The 18831-nt window shown below is 41.1% G+C and overlaps 1 protein-coding gene across 2 annotated transcripts in view; it reads left to right on the plus strand.

Moving 5' to 3' along the window:
- Positions 1-18831, plus strand: part of rsu1 (Ras suppressor protein 1) — a 99308-nt gene that overhangs the window by 43535 nt on the left and 36942 nt on the right. For both annotated transcript variants that reach the window (XM_070986344.1, XM_070986345.1), the window contains exons 5-8: positions 2137-2255; positions 2579-2661; positions 5756-5870; positions 12647-12779. In XM_070986344.1, coding sequence (XP_070842445.1) covers positions 2137-2255; positions 2579-2661; positions 5756-5870; positions 12647-12779 — 450 coding nt within the window. The remainder of the gene's footprint in view (positions 1-2136; positions 2256-2578; positions 2662-5755; positions 5871-12646; positions 12780-18831) is intronic.

Consider the following 18831-nt stretch of genomic DNA (forward strand, 5'->3'; position numbering starts at 1 on the left):
CTCACACCTAGGGGCAATTTAGAGTCACCAATCAACCTAATGAGCATGTTTTTTGGTCTGTGGGAGGAAGCTGGAGTACCCGGGGAGAACCCACGCATGCACGGGAAGAACATGCAGACTTCACACAGAAAGGCACGACCCGGGAATTGAACCGGCGACCTTCTTGCTGTGAGGCACGCGCACTACCTGTTGTGCCACCGTGCAGCCCCTATAACAAAACAATGATTCTTAAACCTTCTCGAAATATTCCCACGGTATACAATTGTACAAGCTGATTAGAAATCACACTGGAGGAGTTTGAGAGAGCTTTTAACATATTTTTATGTTGATTTTATGTTATTTTCATGTGAAGCGCTCACTGCATAGAATTTTTGTTGTAAAGCATTTTTAGCTGCATTTCTTGTATGAAAGGTGCTACACAAATAATAACTTCACACATCGACATGTTCCAGTTTTCTAATATTAATACCATCTCTTAACAACAAATCCAAAACCTAATTGCAAATACAGCCGATGGCCTTGTGTAAATAAAGAATAGTGCAAGGACATGACATTAATTCTTCATCTGTGATCCAATGTAATTAAATTAACAACAAATTTGTCTATGGCTATAATCCATTGTAAATACATTAAATTCAAACCACAGCCTATAACATCCAGTAGGCTTATTAAATATTAACAATATAACAATGATAACAGAAATGGCCATAAAAGTATGTCCTACACACCGTGACGTTTGGCTATTCTTTAAGCCTATTCTAAGTTTTTCACCAGAAAATAACAATCGTATCTACTTTTCCAGGCTTGAGTACACAACAGACTTTGCAGACTCAAGCTTAGCAGTGCAGTTCTGATGGTGCAATTGTACTTCCAGGCCACCTTTGACATCAGTGGAAAGTGGCTGGGATGTGATTTCCAACACAGAAGGGGATCTTCATCTCTGAAGCAGTTGCATTTTTTGGAGACCGACTTGCTTGTAATCATCATCTGTTTTTTTCTAATTCTCCTGTCTGAGGAGAAGCTGTCACATGATGCACAATTATGATCACTTCTAAATGAAGTCTTTTTTGAGAGGTTATTTTTTGACAGGTTATTTATTTATTTTTTTTAACAAATTACATCGTTTACAGTTGTCATCATTTTCTTAGCATCTTCAACCACACAGACAGTGGCACGAAACAAATACTCTATGCTTACTATATAAACGCACACATTGCACAGCAGAATTTTCTCATGATGGTAATGCAACAAACATCCTTGCTATTTTCAAATACCCTGGGATATTGTATCACCACCCAGCCCTATCAAGCTTTAAGTAAATGAGTAGTGTGTGTGTGATGACAGTTCAAGGAAGACAGGACCCAAATGCGGAGTGGTAAAGATTTAACAGTTTATTAAACAAAAGTCACAACAAAAAACTCTCAGCGGCTGAAAAACGATGCTCAACTGAGGAAGGCAGTCTCTGCTGGAGGGAAACTCGACAGCTGGAACACAAAACTCCGTTATTGGGAAAAAAGGCTCTCAGACAGGCAAAGGCAGGAACGAAGCTGGAGGAAAAAACTCGACAGCTGAAACAAAAAACTCTGTTAGGGAAAAGGCACTCAGGCACACAAAAATAAACACGTACTGGAGGAATTACTCGACAGCACTAATAGAAACAAAGAATCACCATAAGGGAAAAAAGGCACTCAGGCAAACACTCGAGAGAAACAATACTCGGCTTGACTCAACGTCGGGAGATACGTGGTAGGGACCAGAGACCATCAACCCTTCGACACACACTTGGGGAAGAACCACAATCTTCTGGCGCCTGAGAGTGAGAAGGGCGTGCTTAAGAGAGGGAGCTCTGATCAGTGAGAATTAATCGCAGGTGCGTCTGGCCGATGCTTTAGTCTCAGGTGAGATCAGCCCCGCCCCTGCCACGTATCTGCCCTGGACAGACACAAAAACAGAGTCATAGCAGAAACCAAAACCCAGCCATAACAGTGTGCTGATATAAATTAAACTTTCAAGAAAATGTTACTTTGTCCTCAAACATTCCCTGAATTTGAATTCAAAAGCTTCGCATGATGTGCATTTGTAAAGTGATGGATTTGTGTGTGTAATATATTTTTGTGTGTATGTTTATGAGCACAGTATGAACCGTCTGAGTGGCTTGCCCAGAGGATTTGGTTCGTTGCCAGCTCTTGAAGTGTTGGACCTCACATACAACAACCTGAACCAGAACTCTCTGCCTGGAAACTTCTTCTACCTCAGTAAGTATACGCTAACATGTACAAGCACACACGCACACACACACACACACACACACACACACACACACACACACACACACACACACACACACACACACACACACACACACGAAAAAAACAGAAAATCTGTTGAAGTCCAATACATTTAAATCTCTTCAGTTATGAGATCCAGTGAAACTCATTCACAAATTTCATGTAAAAATTTTCTGCCTCAACATGCTGTTTGCCCCTGCTCCCCAGTTGGTGGTGATTATTGGAACAGTGGAAAGACAAAACAAGAAGTTTCTGTTGAGTTTGTATAAATTGTGTTTTATGTTTTCCAGCCACTCTCCGTGCCCTCTATTTGAGTGACAATGACTTTGAGGTTCTGCCCGCTGACATTGGAAAGCTGACCAAGCTGCAAATAGTAAGTCAATATCAATGCAACCAACACACCGATCAAAGTCAGTTGGTAATCCAGTTCGTACATTTACAGTACCAACAGCAGTTTATCAGTGACTAGATCAGTCTCTGGCTTCATCCTTGTAGGCTCAGTAGTCTGTTTTTGGTACTACAGTTCAAACCCCATAGTTCAAACCCCTCTCAAGGTTCAATGTTCATTTATCAATGTCAGTTTGTGAGGAAGTCCAGTATCCATTTGCATGGTATAGTATTCAGGCTCAGGGGGGCTGTGTTGAATGCTAAGCTGAAATAAGCATACAGCATTCTGATGTCGGTTTTATTTTCCCCTGCTTTTATGCTTTTTATTTATGCTTTTTTATAGATAGATAGATAGATAGATAGATAGATAGATAGATAGATAGATAGATAGATAGATAGATAGATAGATAGATAGATAGATAGATAGATAGATAGATAGGACTTTACTGATCCCACACCGTAGAAATTTAGTCATTACAGCAAGCAGGTTACAAAAAGCAGGCCCAGTGCCATGAGAGGTCACAAAAATAAAAAGACAAAAGTTCACATGATACAGGATAGAAAAAACAACTATGTCTATATACATTTGTACAGATTATTAAAAATAGTAACTGCCAAAGAATCCTACTGCCATAAAAAAGTACTGAGAATACTATCGCACTCGAAGAAAATACTATTGCACTTGGGAAATACTGGGTCTATGTATATGCACAATATATACAGTTTATTAGAATACAGTTGCCAATATGGATAATAAATAGTGTTATTGCACAGCTGAGTGAAGTATCCAACTTTAGAAATTTAGAGATTGCACCAGGTAAAATGGATTAATGTGTGCAGATATTAGCAATAGAGCATATATTAGCCTTGAATAGTAGTGCAAAATCAGAAACAGGTTTATGATGTAGAAATTAAGAAAGGACAGCATCAACACAGTGCTACATCACATGATGCTGGAGTTAAACAGTCTGACAATGTAGGAATGAAGGACCTACGGTAGCGTTTCTTTTTACAGACTGGATGAAGCAATCTGTTACTGAAGGAGCTGCTTAAGTCCCCCACTGACTCATGCAGGGGGTGGGATGGGTTCTCCTTGATTCATGTCAGCTTGGCTAACATCCTCCTCTCACCCACTTCCTCGATGGTGTCCAGACGTCAGTCCAGGACAGAGCCAGCTCTCCTGTAAGGTCTTTTCCTGTCCCTCTCAGAGCTCCCACAGCCCCAGCAGACAACTGCATAGAAAACTGCAGATGCCACCACAGAGTTGTAAAATGTTTTTAACAGTGTCCCACAAACTCCAAAGGACCCCGATCTTCTGAGCAGGTGCAGCTGACTTTGGCCCCTACTGTACAGGGCATCTGTGTCATTTCAATTCAATTTAATATTCCTTTATTCGTCCCACGAGGGGAAATTCCAAAACGAGGGGAAATTCCGAATTCCGAATTTGTCCAGTCCAATTTGTTGTTGAGGTGAACACCCAGGTATTTGTAATCCCCCACAATCTCAATATCCGAGCCCTGGATGTTCACTGTTGTAGTCGGTGGTACATTCCTTCAGAAATCAATTACCATCTCCTTGGTCTTGCTGGTGTTTATGTGCAGGCGGTTCAGTCCACACCAGTTGACGAAGTTGGTGACAACTTCCCTGTATTCCAATCTGTGATACACATCTAACGATGGCTATATCATCGGAGAACTTCTGGATGTGGCAGCTGTTGGTCTTGTGTCTGAGGTCCGATGCTTAGAGGGTGAAGAGGAAAGGGGAGAGCACTGTCCCCTGTGGAGCCCCCATGCTGCAAACTACTAGATCAGACACGCAGTTGCGAAGCCTCACGTACTGTGGCCTGTTGGTGAAGTAGTCGCTGGTCCACACAGCCAGGTGGCAGGTGGTATCATCATCATCATATTCAAGTGCAATACAATACGTCGTGCATGTCAGTAGTTAGTTTTCTCATAAGGCTACAAGCAACAATACTTTTTTTATGGTAGTAGGATTGGAATTTACTATATTTTTTTTATGATCTGTACAAATGTACATATATGTAGTTGTTTTTCCTATTCTGTATCTAGTATACTTTTCTATTTTTATTTTGACCTATTTATGCCACTGTGCTTGCTTTCTGTGACTTGCTAAACTTACTAAATTTCCCTTGTGTGGGATCAATAAAGTCCTTTCTTATCTTATCATGTTTTGTGTTTTGACTTCCTCATTATTGAAAATTAAATATAAAAACAAATGTCAACATGATTAGTGTTACTTCACAGATCAGTTTTCACAGGAACTTTTTGTTTCAATAAGTCAAAGTACTTGAAATGGAAATTGTTAACAGTATAACAAAGGAAACCAAGAGATATACGCTACTTATATTTTTTAAACCTGTCTGTACAGAATTTGTGAAATATCTTTCAATCTATTCTAACAGAGCTGATTGTGTTTGTAGAGACATGTCATAATTCAGGTCAAAATTGATATTGATGTAGTTTATGTGCTGCCCACTCATCCAGCTGTTACCTGGTCAGATTATTCTTTCTTTGAATGTTTCATGTCTCTGCTGGTGTCTTGGTTGAGACAAAAACTAAGAGCCACAAAAGGCACAAATCTTGAAGCTTTAAGAGAAAAACTTATAACTGCATACTGTTAAGGCTATAGACTTTTGTAATTATGAAATTTAAATTCACAATGAGGTTTTCAATAGTCAAGGTGTCCTTCAGATTATCAAGGAAATCTCTCTGGGGTCTTGACTCTAAGGTTGAGAAACTAAATTGTTTCAGTGGACTGAGCATTTTTGAGAGTGGATTGTCAGTGAAGTGAGTACATACCACAACTGGAGAAAAAGAAAATAAGTCTCATGTTTGGTGTGTTACATGATAATGTAGATGCAGCCAAACAGGGAAGATTGTGGATTTAGGCTTTATCATTGTAACATATTTTAGGAACAGCTGAATTAAAACAGCTGGCTGAATTTGCTCAGAGGCTTTTGCTTAAAACAATTTATCATTGCTGCTGTTGTGCTGTTGTGTCTTATCTTGTGTGTTTAAACAATATGTTCTGTTTTTCTTCTTTTCTTTCCTCCTGTCCAGTTGAGTCTGAGGGATAATGATCTGATCTCATTGCCTAAAGAGATAGGAGAGTTGGCTCACCTCAAAGAGCTTCACATCCAAGGCAATAGACTGACTGTCCTGCCCCCTGAACTTGGTACTGACCATGCATACACACACATGCATACTATATACGCTAAATCACACTCTCTCTCTTAGAGACACACACACACACACACACACACACACACACACACACACACACACACACACACACACACACACACACTCACAGCCTCACAGCCTCACACCCTCACATGAGTCTTGAAGGAGTCTAAATCTGAAATACCTACCTAATTTATTAAAACCTAGAATTACACTATGGCCGTTGCTTTTACAGCATTGTTTTTTCAGTATCTGTATACCAGTGGCAACTGGCTGCAGTAGTTAAAATGAAAAAGCAGGTTTAAAGATTTATTTCTCACATACTCTTACTTTCAATATGTGTAGTGCACTGGATTATGTTCTAATCCAGAGCGGTTTACCGGCAGGAGAGGTGCCGACTTCCACTGTAGAGCGTTAATGTAACTAAGAAAATGTGTGTAAGAGCTAGAAGCTGAAAGCTGGTAGCTGCTGCTGCTGTGCCCAGCTGCAACTGCTTCTAGCTGCAAGCTGCTTCAACTGCGGTTATTCTAATTTTTTAGCACCACCTAATGGGATAAATTGTATCAAATGCTACAGATGTGTTCAGCATCCCTATCTGTATAACTTTGCTGAATTGCCTTACCATGAAATCTTACATTATAGAGATATAACAGTTAATATATAGTATGGTGGTGTCATACTAATGGCCACACGTTTGGGCTATTGGTACCATGCTTCAGTATGTCGTACACATGCTCATGGAAATCCAAGTCAGCACAATTGCAGAGATTAGATTTAGACTTAGACTCTTTTGATCTCAATTTCCTGAATTCTTTTGTTGCAGCAGCAGGTTAAACATACACATAAACATAAAATATATACAATAAAGAAGAATAAGGATGAGAAAAAAAACTAAGACAAAACAATGTTCTTAAAAAAAGTATATAGTTATATAATATGTATTATCAGGGCTGGCTCTAGCCCTTTGGCTTCCCTTGGCGAGATTGAGTTAGGCACCTCTAAAGACTTGTATACAAAATTATAAAGGATAAAAACGTACGGGAAGAACATGCAAACTTCACACAGAAAGACCCTGCCCGACCCGGGGATCGAACCAGCAAACTTCTTGCTATGAGGCACCCACACTACCTGCTGCCCCACCATGCCGCCCTACCCAAAATACCTGAAAAAAAAACAAAAAAAACAAACCATGTATAGTAGATGCCAGAAAATGGTGAAGTAATTATAATTATAAAGAATACATTTCTACTCAAAGAAGACGCCAGCATTCAGAAACTGTAGGTCGTAGCAGTTAAAGGAGAGAGAGGTCCAACTGCCAAGAAGAGCTAAACATCAAACAACAACATTTAAGGAATAGAGAGGGAAAGAGACAGAAACAGACAGAGTTGAGGGACAGAGACAGTGAAAGAGAATTTTTGAAAGCGGCTTTATAATTTTAACAGCACAAAAGGAAATTATGTGGACACCTCCACAAGATGGCTGCCTAGGAGAGCCTTGCTTTTCCTCAAAATTCCTTTGGAATTTGGGTTTTAGTTGTAATTTTAGTGAAATATTGATGTAAGAGGATTTTGCAACTCAGGATGAGTCAGAAAAGTCATTATTTCACTCACAGCCTGCCTCATAGTCTATGAGGTAAGCCACCACCTGACTCTGAGGAAATACTTAAGATACCCAGAACTCCTGCTGCATCAGATATTCCTCCTAATTAGAATGTGGTGGCTGAGTTGACCAACATCCCAACCATCCTTGATAAAGATGTTAATAATGTGAAACAGACAAAATAAGATAACACTTTATTAATCCCACTCCGTGGAAATTAACTTGTGACAGACAGCAAGAATAAAAGAGCCAAAGAAAAAGAACAAAAAGACAATAGAAAAAGGATACAGAATAAAAGGGGAGGGGGGTGGGAGCCACGAAGGCACTGAGTTGGAGGGGGTGTGCGTGTTATATGTGTCTTCGTGTTTGTGTATGTGTCAGCCTGTGTACTTCTTTTCCACTCAGTCCCAACCCATTGTCTCTGCGGTCTGATAACTGATGACGAAGACACAGCCTTAGCCGTGGAGACGACCTCGGAGAGTTCTGATCCAGAAACAAAGTTCACAGGAGTAGGGGGTGGTGGGGGCTGCGAGATAGGGCCAGAGCATCTTGTCTGCATAACATCCAGGAGAGTGGAGAGATATCGACCTTGGAAAGGCCACCAATGAAGATAACAATTGTTTTGGGACAGGCCAACACTGTAATTTTCCTCTGCCTTTGAGTCTCTCTGAGTCTCCCAGTGGCTGTGCTTCAAATCTATCCAATTTCGGTGGCCAATTTCAGCCGAGCTGAGCTGACAACTTCTCCAAGTTGGCATCCACCCTGCAAAGGAGTTCAGGAATTGCATCCAGCCTGCGATTTTGATCAAGAATCGCATTCTGCTTGCAACCGAGCTCACATATTGCTTGAGTGTTGACAGCCCTGCACATTCCCTCAGTCATGACGTGCAGCTTCTCGATTGCCAAAAGTGCTGCCAACATCTTCTGAACTTTGCGATAGATCAGGGGGCTGCTAACTCCAAACAGCAGAATGCCTGTTATCATAATTCCAATTATGTAGACATCTTCAACATCCTCAAAGGAAAGGATCGACAGGCACATGATCCTCTACTTCTCTATCAGGGCAGGCGGGCTCTCCTTGACCCAGTCTCTTTGTTGAGAAAATTTGGTCGATTGCGTTGAGAGACCAGCTGATCAAATCCATGTTTTTAGGTTTTGGAGACAAATGCAAAGAGAGGCTCCAATAGATCAGACAGAGACAGCACAAGACACAAAGGTTATCGATGATTGGTAGCAGTCCTGTACACATCCCAGTCAGTAGAGTCCAAACACACCTGGAGATCCTCCAGAGCCTCACTGGTCCACTTCCTAGATGTCCTCACTACAGGTTTGCAGAGCTTTAGTTTCTGTCTGTATGCAGGAATCAGGTGGACCATGACGGGGTCAGAGTGGCCCAGTGTAGCATGGGCGTGATAAGCATCCCTGACTGTGGTGTAACAGTGATCCAGAATATTCTCCTCTCTGGTCAGGCATTTAATAAACTGTCTGTATTTAGGGTGTTCGTGAGTGAGGTTACCTTTGTTAAAGTCACCAAGGACAATAACTAAAGAGTCTGGGTTGGTCCACACGCAGTGTCTGGTCGGCGAGCATGCGCTGTGCGTCCTGCATGTTGGCCTGCGGCGGGATGTAACCGCCGACCAGAATGAATGAAGCAAACTCACGGGGTGAATAAAAAGGCTTTAAGATTAAGAATTCCTTTATTTGTCACATTACACACAACATGCATAGTTGAGGAGGGAAACTGTACATGGCATGCAATTGTGAAATCCCACTTTTTGACCCATCCATGGTCAGTCCTTCCTCCACAGCAGACCAGGAGCGGTGGGCTGCCAGTTGACCAGCGCCCGGGGACCCAACTCTCATTTGTCAGGTGGTGATCTTCTCCACACTGTGCTCACCCACAGTCTCAATGTCCAAACCCTGAATAAGATAGATAATTTAAGATAAGATAGGACTTAATTGATCCCACACTGGGGAAATTTAGTTGTTACACCAAGCAAGTTACAAAAAGCAAGCACAGTGGTATAAAGAGGTCAAAATATAAATATAAAAGTATACAAGATACAGAATAGAAAAAACAACTATGTATATGTACATTTCTACAGAGTATAAAAAAATAGTAAATGCCAAAGAATCCTACTGTCATAAAAAAAGTACTGTTGCTAGTAATCTTATGAGAAAACTAACTACTGACATGATATTTATTGTCGTTCACCTGTGTAGTCTGTGTCCAATTTAGGCCCAAGATCTACAGGAAAATGCAAGAAATATGACAAGTTAAAGTGGGATCATTTTGGAAATTTTGTGTTTTAAAATGAACTGGCTGGGGTTGTCATAGTGATTCCACACAATCTTTTTCTACATATTCCACTAAAATATTACCAGCTGAATTTAGGCATAGGTATTCATTAGTTCTTCCGCAATTTACTTTCATTGGGAGTAATTTAAAGTTATTTAACTTTATACTTGCAGTTGCAAGTTTGAGCTATTCAACTTTATTTTTTGATGATGGGGAAGGGCAAGTCAGTCGGTGAGCCAGAAATGGGATCAGCAAGTGCTGCTGACCCGTGGAAGTTGAGTTTTTCTGGGGGTGGTAATGGCTTTCTGTTCACTATGTCTATTTTGGTTTTATTTGCTTTATGTTTGTCTTATCCAATGTACCTTCAGTTTTATACAATTCAGACAATATTCATCACTGAATTTAAAACGTTAATCTTTGTGGCAGCGTGTGTGATACTTTGTACATCCTTCCTCCTGTCCGCTGATCCATCAACTCTTGGACCAAATGCAGGAAGACCAGTTGATTCTGATATCTCTGGAGTGCATGAGTGCGTCATAGTCTCCATGCCTGCAGCAGCTGCTGAAAGGCATGCAGAAATGCAGGCCAGTGTCACACTCCCTTGCCCCTTAGTAGGATTTAACACTGATTTATTTTTGCCTCTGATGTCTACAAAAAGAGGTGGTGACTTATGCACCCTTATTGTGGCTCTGTCATGTCTTAGGACCTAAGGAGAAGGCAGCCCAGGTGTTCTCCAGAATAAATATCACCCACACCTTCAGGTCAAGGGTGATAACATTGGATGTTTTTTTCCCCAGCCTAGTGCATGAGCTGTCCAGCTTTGTTGCATGTACAGCTGCCTTGCACATTCTCTGGGGTTTCCACTGTCTGCACAGCAGCTATCGCACTGGCTGTGTGGGGCTGCGGATTAACATTTGTCTATGCTGAGCAGCTGCGTGAAGGATAAACCCACTAGCCAAGGTCTTTGAATCTGTGCCTTTGCCTGTAAAATCAGTACAGAAGTAGATAGATGTAAAAAAAATGGCCGAATAATAATAATAAAAAAATGTGACCAGCCATGAGAAAACCAGCAACAAGTCTCCCGGGGGGCATTTTGAGTTATTTACAGATTCTGAAAGTTTAGTTTCTGAAAATATTTGAAGAAGATGTGGCCATTTGAATGTAGACACTTTGAGAAATCCAGCCTGAAAGATTCTCACCTACCAGGGGAGCCAGGTAACAGTGCTGCTCATTGCATCTCAAGTCCAACCCCCTAACCATTGTTCAAACTATTGTAGTAGTTTGAACAACGGTTATCAAATGGAAATGGAAATTCTTTTGTTACAAAAAGCTCCTGAATAAAAATAAAAAACAAGAAAGGTAATATACTTAAGAGTTAGAAGGAACAAATGTAGATACTTATTTCTAATATTAAATAAAATAAAATAAATTCTGTCACTCTGTGGTGCAGTGGGATGGATCAGTCTGCTGCTGAATGAGCTCCTGAGCTGATCAGCACATTGATATCTTACACGCCAGCTCCTCCGCTGTGAGGCTGAGGGATTCTCAAGTCAAGTCAAGTCAACTTTATTGTCAATGCTGCTATATGTACGGGACATTCATTAACTCCACGAGGGGTGATCAGTGTCTACAAATCACCACAGCGCCGCGGGTCTTACCTCCCTCAGTGAGGGCTCTGTCTGCTCGGTAGCATGTTAGCCGGTCCAGCTGGATGGTGGAGTCCGGTATGCTGTTACTGAGCCATGTCTCCATAAAAACAAAAACACAGCACTCTCTCACAGTCTGCTGGGTCGATTTCAGAAGGTGTATATAGTCCAGTTTGTTGTCCAAGGAGCATACATTGGTGAGTACAATAGATGGTATAGCCGGCTTGTGTGGATTCGCCACTAGCCTAACCCGGATACCCCTGCGCTTTCCCCACTTCCGCCTCCTCTCGCACCGCCTGTGGCGCTTCCTTTGCAGGTGTGCTGCAGTAGTGGGGGTCGGTGTCGAAACAGGCCGCCAGTGTGTGCCGGGTTTAATATGCAGATTGCTATGTTGCCAATGTCAAAAAGAGTCCCACGGCTGTATGTGCGCACTGGGACAGACAAGCGCAACGAAAACACAACAAATGAAATCACTCGAACACACCGATGAAGACAAACATGTAGACACCACATTATTGGTGTCGGCATAACCAGAACCTGCATAAGTAGCCATGTGGTTCCCTTTTAACGTGCAGCTGATTGGCCAAAAAAGGAACACAAGCGTGTGAATAGCCAAAGAAAGCCAGTATGCTAATATACTGTTGAATCACCACACCCCCAACTAGGACCGTGAATTTCCGCTAAAACAACCCAAATTCAAAGTTTAAGGTTTTAAGGCTCCCAATACTATTATTTGAAACATGGAGTGGCTTCTTCATGATTGATGTGGTAGGGAAGGAGTCATATTTTAATAGTGCATATAGGCATGGCCTATGTCAGTCAAACGAAAACAATGAACAAAGAAGCCCAGATTCCAGATTGTGTGTGTGTGTGTGTGTGTGTGTGTGTGTGTGTGTGTGTGTGTGTGTGTGTGTGTGTGTGTGTGTGTGTGTGTGTGTGTGTGTGTGTGTGTGTGTATGACCTTTAAGTTAACAAATTGCATCTCCTCATGCTTATATCAAGCCCTTATCGAGCATGATAGATCTGTGACATCAGCATTACGACTACTGGAAGGCACTTATCCTGGGATTTCTGTTATGCTGCCCAGTGGCCAACAGATCAGACTGTGATTACACTGAGTAGCTTCAGTTGTGAATGTGTGTAACTGTGTGAATTTGAACAGGGTAGTATTACACATATTAACAGGTGATGAGCATGATCAGTTCAATTGTCTCTTTGTCTGCAGGTAATTTGGATCTGACTGGTCCCAAGCAGGTGTTCAAAGCAGAGAATAATCCCTGGGTCACTCCCATTGCAGACCAGTTCCAGCTGGGCGTCTCCCATGTTTTTGAATACGTTCGGTCAGAGACCTATAAGTAGTAAGTAATAACGCTCACACACACACACACACACACACACACACACACACACACTCTCACTCACTCTCTCTTTAAAATAGAATACGTCCATCACCCTGTGGTTTGCATCTAATTTTATATTTGTTCTTAAATTCATTCTTCGAGTGACGAGAAAAGTCTTTCCATAAAGTCAGACTCTGTTCTGAATCATTCTTTGACAGTTTTTTATGGTTGTATAAGTATCTTCAGAGCATTAATTTTAAAGCTTTTTTATGGTATCAATGGTTCAATATCAAGTTTTCTGAATGATTCTTTCTCCAATTAGGACTTTTCACAATGTTGATTTGATCTTCTGTCTTTAAGTATTAATATTGGAATGTGGATATCACTTCATGTTATCTGAAAGACCACCTATGTTATTAAGTGCAAGCAAAGAGAGGACCTTTATCATTCTGTACAATATCAGCATGGATATTCTATTTCGTAAATATATTAGGTTTATTCACAAAATGGATTTAGTTGCAGATCTACTTGTACATTCTGTTCAAAACAAAATGAGTGAGTCATGTTTCAAACATTTTAAGTCTGAGCTATAACATCAAGTCGAAAAGTTAGACAAAGACAAGTGTATCTGCAACCACTTGTAAAAGCTGGTTGGTGTCTAGTAGCTGATATTTTTTAACTATGTGTAGGGGAATTAAGTCATTAAACCTTTGTGTGTAATGTTTCCACTCGTTAATATAGAAAGGGGCACCAACCTTAATCAGATCAGAAGGATTGTATTTATTCTTTTTTTTAATGCTTATTTAATAATAATTAATGAATTAATGGTAGATCAGTCTCATCATCTGTAGCGTAAAGTCCCGATACAGTGATCGTCTATTTCCAGCTCAAAAGGACACTGTCTGACAACTTGAGTGAAAAGTATTTATTTGGCATAATAATGACAATAGATATGAATAATGAATAATACGATGAATGATATGGATTATATGATGTAATACAAACAACTGAATGAAGAAGCTATAACAGGATAATGAAATTAACGAGTTTGGCAATAGTGAAAAGTAGTTTTGAAGAGAATGAGGATGCAAATATACCGTTAATTTCTTGAATTAATGACTAAGCAAGTCCGATGAGAATTGAGATTGTCATAGTCTACGATGCGCACTTTAGAATGATTTACAGTTGAATGCTGTCATTTCATCCTATTAAAAAAAAAAACATTAACAAACGGTTGTGTGCATCAGACACTCTTCGTTGATTAACGGCAACATCCTTCAATACTAGTGCTAACCTAGATGATAACTAATAGTATAACTAACTAATAGAACAAAGAAACAAGGAAAGGCAGATTATATTTGGTGAATTAAGCACTATTGATTATAATGTCATGTCACGTATCTAAAACCTAACCACTACAAGTCTCTAGATGGCAGTATGGTTCCATGGACAAAAACACTTATGAGACTCAAGCTCATAGTTTTGTCATTTTACAAGTTGGAAACATGGGAAAAACAATGATACCATACAAATTATGAGTTTAGTGCTGTGGGAGCATCCCAAGTTGAATCAAACATATTGTTTGCATTATCCTGATGTGGTAGAAAAGAAAGCACACAGACACACAAGACAAAGCTCCAGGAATGTCTGTTTTACAACTTGTCAGTTGTTATCCAGTTCTTGACACTTGTTAACCATCAATCCTGAAGGTTTTAATGCCTTTATTCAATTTTTTTTAATTCAATTTTATTTGTATAGCGCCAAATCACAACAGAAGTTGTCTCAGGACACTTTCCATATAGAGCTGGTACGGACCAAGCTCTTTTATCTACAAAGAAACCAACAATTCCCCCATGAGCAAGCACTTGGCGACAGTGGCGAGGAAAAACTTCCTTTTAACAGGCAGAAACCTCGAGCAGAACCAGACTCTGGGTGGGCGGCCATCTGCCTCGACCGGTTGGGTGAGAGAGGAAGAGCAAGAGAGGGAGAGTCAGACAGACAGACAGACAGACAGACAGACAGACAGACAGACAGACAGACAGACAGACAGACAGAAAAGCAGTCAGAGAGAGAGACAGAGACAGAGAGACAGACATGCAGTCACAGTAACAGTGACAGTGGATGTAATAACAGCAGTAGCAGTTGCAGTGGATGTCAGGCAGGGCCAAGGCAGGAGATGCAGCTGAAATCCACAATCCAGATTCAGCCACTGTCCATGGGAACCTGCAGGACGACACAGAGACTCCGGGGAAGGAGCTAAGTTAGTAAGACGCCGTGGTAGACGTGTGGAGCTAGAGGAAAGGATTAGCATCTCCATGAAAACAATTTAAATGATAGGTAACCCTTTGTAGTTAAAATGTCTTTTCTGGTGTGGAGCTGGAAGAAAGGATCAGCATCTCCATGAACATGTCTTCCCTCCCCAGCTCTCTTGAAGGAATGTGTGTGTGTGTGTGTGTGTGAGACCTGGTATTTATCACATTGTGGGGACAAAAATCTGTTTACACAGTCACATTGTGGGGACTCACCTCCCTTATGGGGACAAAATGCAGGTCCCCTTAATGTAAATCATTAAATTTTAGGGTGAAGACTGAGGATAGGGTTACGGGTTAGGTAAGGTTAGGTTAGGTTTAGGGTAGGAATAGGCAAATAGTGGTTAGGGCTAATAACAGAAAGCTGCAGATTCATCCATGCTTTACGCTTATTGGTTTCATCCAGTTTCATCGATAAATTTAACTGGGTATCATCTCCATAGCAATGAAAATTTGCTTGTTTCCAGATAATACTACCTAAAGGAAACACATGTTGGGTGAACAGTATCAGTCCAAGCAGAGAACCTTGTGGTACTCTATGACTAACTTTGGCATGCAGAGAGGAATCATCAATAACATGTACAAACTGTAATCAATCTGATAAGCAGGACTTAAACCAGCTTTGTGTCCAGTGTTCCGGCCCCTGTAATTGGATGTGATGGTCAGTGGTGTTGAATGCAGCACTGAGATCTAACAAGACGAGTACAGAGACAAGTCCTTGATGCAATTCGAAGGTTATTTGCAACTTTGACTATTGCTGTCTTTGTGCTGTAATGCTCTTTAAATCCTGACTGAAAATCATCAAATATATTGTTGTAATATCAAAGCTACTTTAAAGGACCTGGGTACGTAGCCTGTTGATAAAGACAGGTTGATCACATTTGGTAAAGAATTGTCCATTAAGTGAAAAACTTCTTTAAGCAACCTAGCTGCAATAGGTTCTGAGAAACAGGTTGATGAATTCTAAGTTTTGGTTGAAGAAGTCGCTGAAGTTAGTTGGTAGAGGTTGATGGGAGAAAAGCAGTCTTAACCACTGTTTCTAAGGTTCCTGATGGATTTTGTGTCTAATTATTAGAATTCTATAATTAAAGAAGCTCATGAAGTTGTTGCTACAGTTCTATAGGCCCAGCAGCTTTGTACACATTCACTCTCAGCAAGCGGTGTCCACAATTAGCGCACTAGTCATTCAAACATTGCTACCTCATTATTTGATCTCATAAGAGAAAGATAAGATACACGCTGGGAAAATTACATTGGTACAGACAGCAATAATAGCAAAAATAAAAAAGGAGACATTGGCATCACGTGACGCGGTGGAGAAGATGGCTGCCTAGCCGAGTTCTGCGCTGCAGTGTCTGATATTTTTATCCGATATTCTGACATTTATTCGATATTGGAGTTGGCACAATTCCTTCAAACACAAGTCAGACGACAGGCGATACCCTAGTCTGTAATGTCGGGCACGCAGAAGAGTACAAATCGGCCAAACACAAGGCTCGTGGCCGGGGGCCTTGTACGTGCTAGCAAAGGTGCTAAGGGCAGTTCACCAACACGCCAGAGTGAAGATGGCGACAAACTGTCAGGAAATGTAGCGGAGGACATCGCAAACATTTTTACAATTGTGAAACAGATTTCGGGGGAGATGCAAAGTCTGGGAGAAATACGCAAAGCAACTTCATCAATGGAGGAGAAACTAACAACACTCATGACAAGAATTGGCGACGTGCAAAAAGACTCGGCTTCCTGGAGGATGCTGAAGCTGAACGAAGGGCTAACCCGCCCACTACGAAATCCGAACTTGAAGCTCTTCGTGAAAAGGTGGACGACATGGAAGACAGAAGCAGGCGTAATAATCTGCGTTTTGTCGGCTTCCCTGAAGGCTGTGAGGCTGAGGATACAATTGCATTCTTGGAGAAAGCTTTGCCTGAAATGTTGGATATAACTACACCATCGCGGGGTTGGTTGATTGAACGTGCGCACAGACTCGGCCCCCGGACCGCTGCTGACCGGAGAGTTAATGGTCGGACTTTGATTGCAAGATTTATGCGAACAGGGGACAGAGACCGCATCCTATGTGCATCCCAAGAGAAAGGTGAAATCCACTGCGAAGGAAAATGAGTTATGATTTTCCCGGACTTCTCCAGGGGAACTGTGGCCAAACGTGATGCCTTCAAGGAGTGCAAAAAAATGCTGCACCAACGCGGGATGAAGTTTGCCCTGCAGTACCCAGCCACACTTACGAAAGAGGGTCCGCGCTGCATTGTGAACCTGAGGAAAGCCATGGATTTCATCAGGAACGAACTACTCTCACCACCTGAAGTCGCTGATTGATCATCATCTTATTACGGATGCTATCCTTTTTTTTTTTTTTTTCTTCTTTCTTCAATATGGTGAACGGACAACTGTTGCCAAGGGGTATTTTTGAACTTTCCTCTTCTGCCTGCCCACCTCGGGTTCACCGGCTGTTTATCTGACAGTAAGATAAAAATTCGGCTGCACATTAAAGTGCCGCATTTTTCCTTAAGACACTGCTAATGGACTTGGTCGGTCAGAGTCACTTTACTGAGAGTCTACGGACCTGAAATGTGTTAAGTTGTGCTGCGTTCAGAGTTCTGCGCAGTTTTTATTATTTAATTCAAGATTTATGTTTATAAGGTTTTGTTGTTATGCGTTTCACCCAAGGCATATCATAGTTCTGGTACCACTGACATATATGTCTGCACTTTACTGCTATGTCTGTTGCTGATAATCAGCTGCGCCTAGCCACGTGGAATGTGAATGGTCTGGGGAACCCCCATTAAGAGGAATAAGATACTTCACAGTTTGAAAGCAGTCAGATATGATATTGTTTGCCTACAGAAGTGCCATCTGTCTCTTAAAGATGCAAATAAACTATGCAAAGGATGGGTGGGGAAGATTTTTTTGTAGCGCTGGCACAAGTTAAAGTAGAGGTCATTACGTTAGTAAATAAACAGTTACAATTTAGATGTTTAAATGAAATTAAGGATAGAGAAGGAAGGATGCTTCTTATCCTGGCTGATGTACAGGGGAGAACATTAATATTAGCAAACACCTATGCTCCAAACAATGATGATCCTGTGTTTTTCACCAATTTGGAGAGTAAACTGACTGATTTGGGCAGCCACCCAATTATATGGGCAGGTGACATGAACATGATAATGGACACAGTCCTAGACAGGAGTAGTCCTAGCAAAGCTAAACCACCTAAGTCGCTGACTGTAGTTAAGAAATTGTGCTCTGCCCAGGGTCTCGTAGATGTATGACGTCTATTTAACCCTGCAGGAAGGGACTATACATTTTTGTATGCGATGCATGGCAAGTTCACAAGGATTGATTATTTTTTTATTTCTAAGGAAATACTTCCATTCACAGTGTCATGCACTATCGGGAACATAATGGTATCAGACCATGCTATGGTTTCGCTTAATTTGGTTCCTGCTGATAATATAAAAACATCTACTGCATGGAGATTCAACTCCTCCCTCCTGCAAGATGATGCCTTCAAAGCAGTGTTAAAAACTCAAATTGATCTTTTTATTGAAACAAATGTTCCCTCCTCTCCATCAGCAGGTACAACATGGGAAGCCTTTAAAGCATTTATAAGGGGTCACGTAATTCAAGTCAAGTTGATAAGGCTAGCAGCTTTGGAAAAAAAAGTGGAAGAGGATGATCAACAATTGAAACAGGACTTCTCTCCACATAATCTGAGAGTCCTTACAAAGCTGAAATATGAATACAAT

The sequence above is a fragment of the Chaetodon trifascialis genome, chromosome 18 (genome assembly GCF_039877785.1).
Source record: "Chaetodon trifascialis isolate fChaTrf1 chromosome 18, fChaTrf1.hap1, whole genome shotgun sequence".
Lineage (NCBI taxonomy): Eukaryota > Metazoa > Chordata > Actinopteri > Chaetodontiformes > Chaetodontidae > Chaetodon > Chaetodon trifascialis.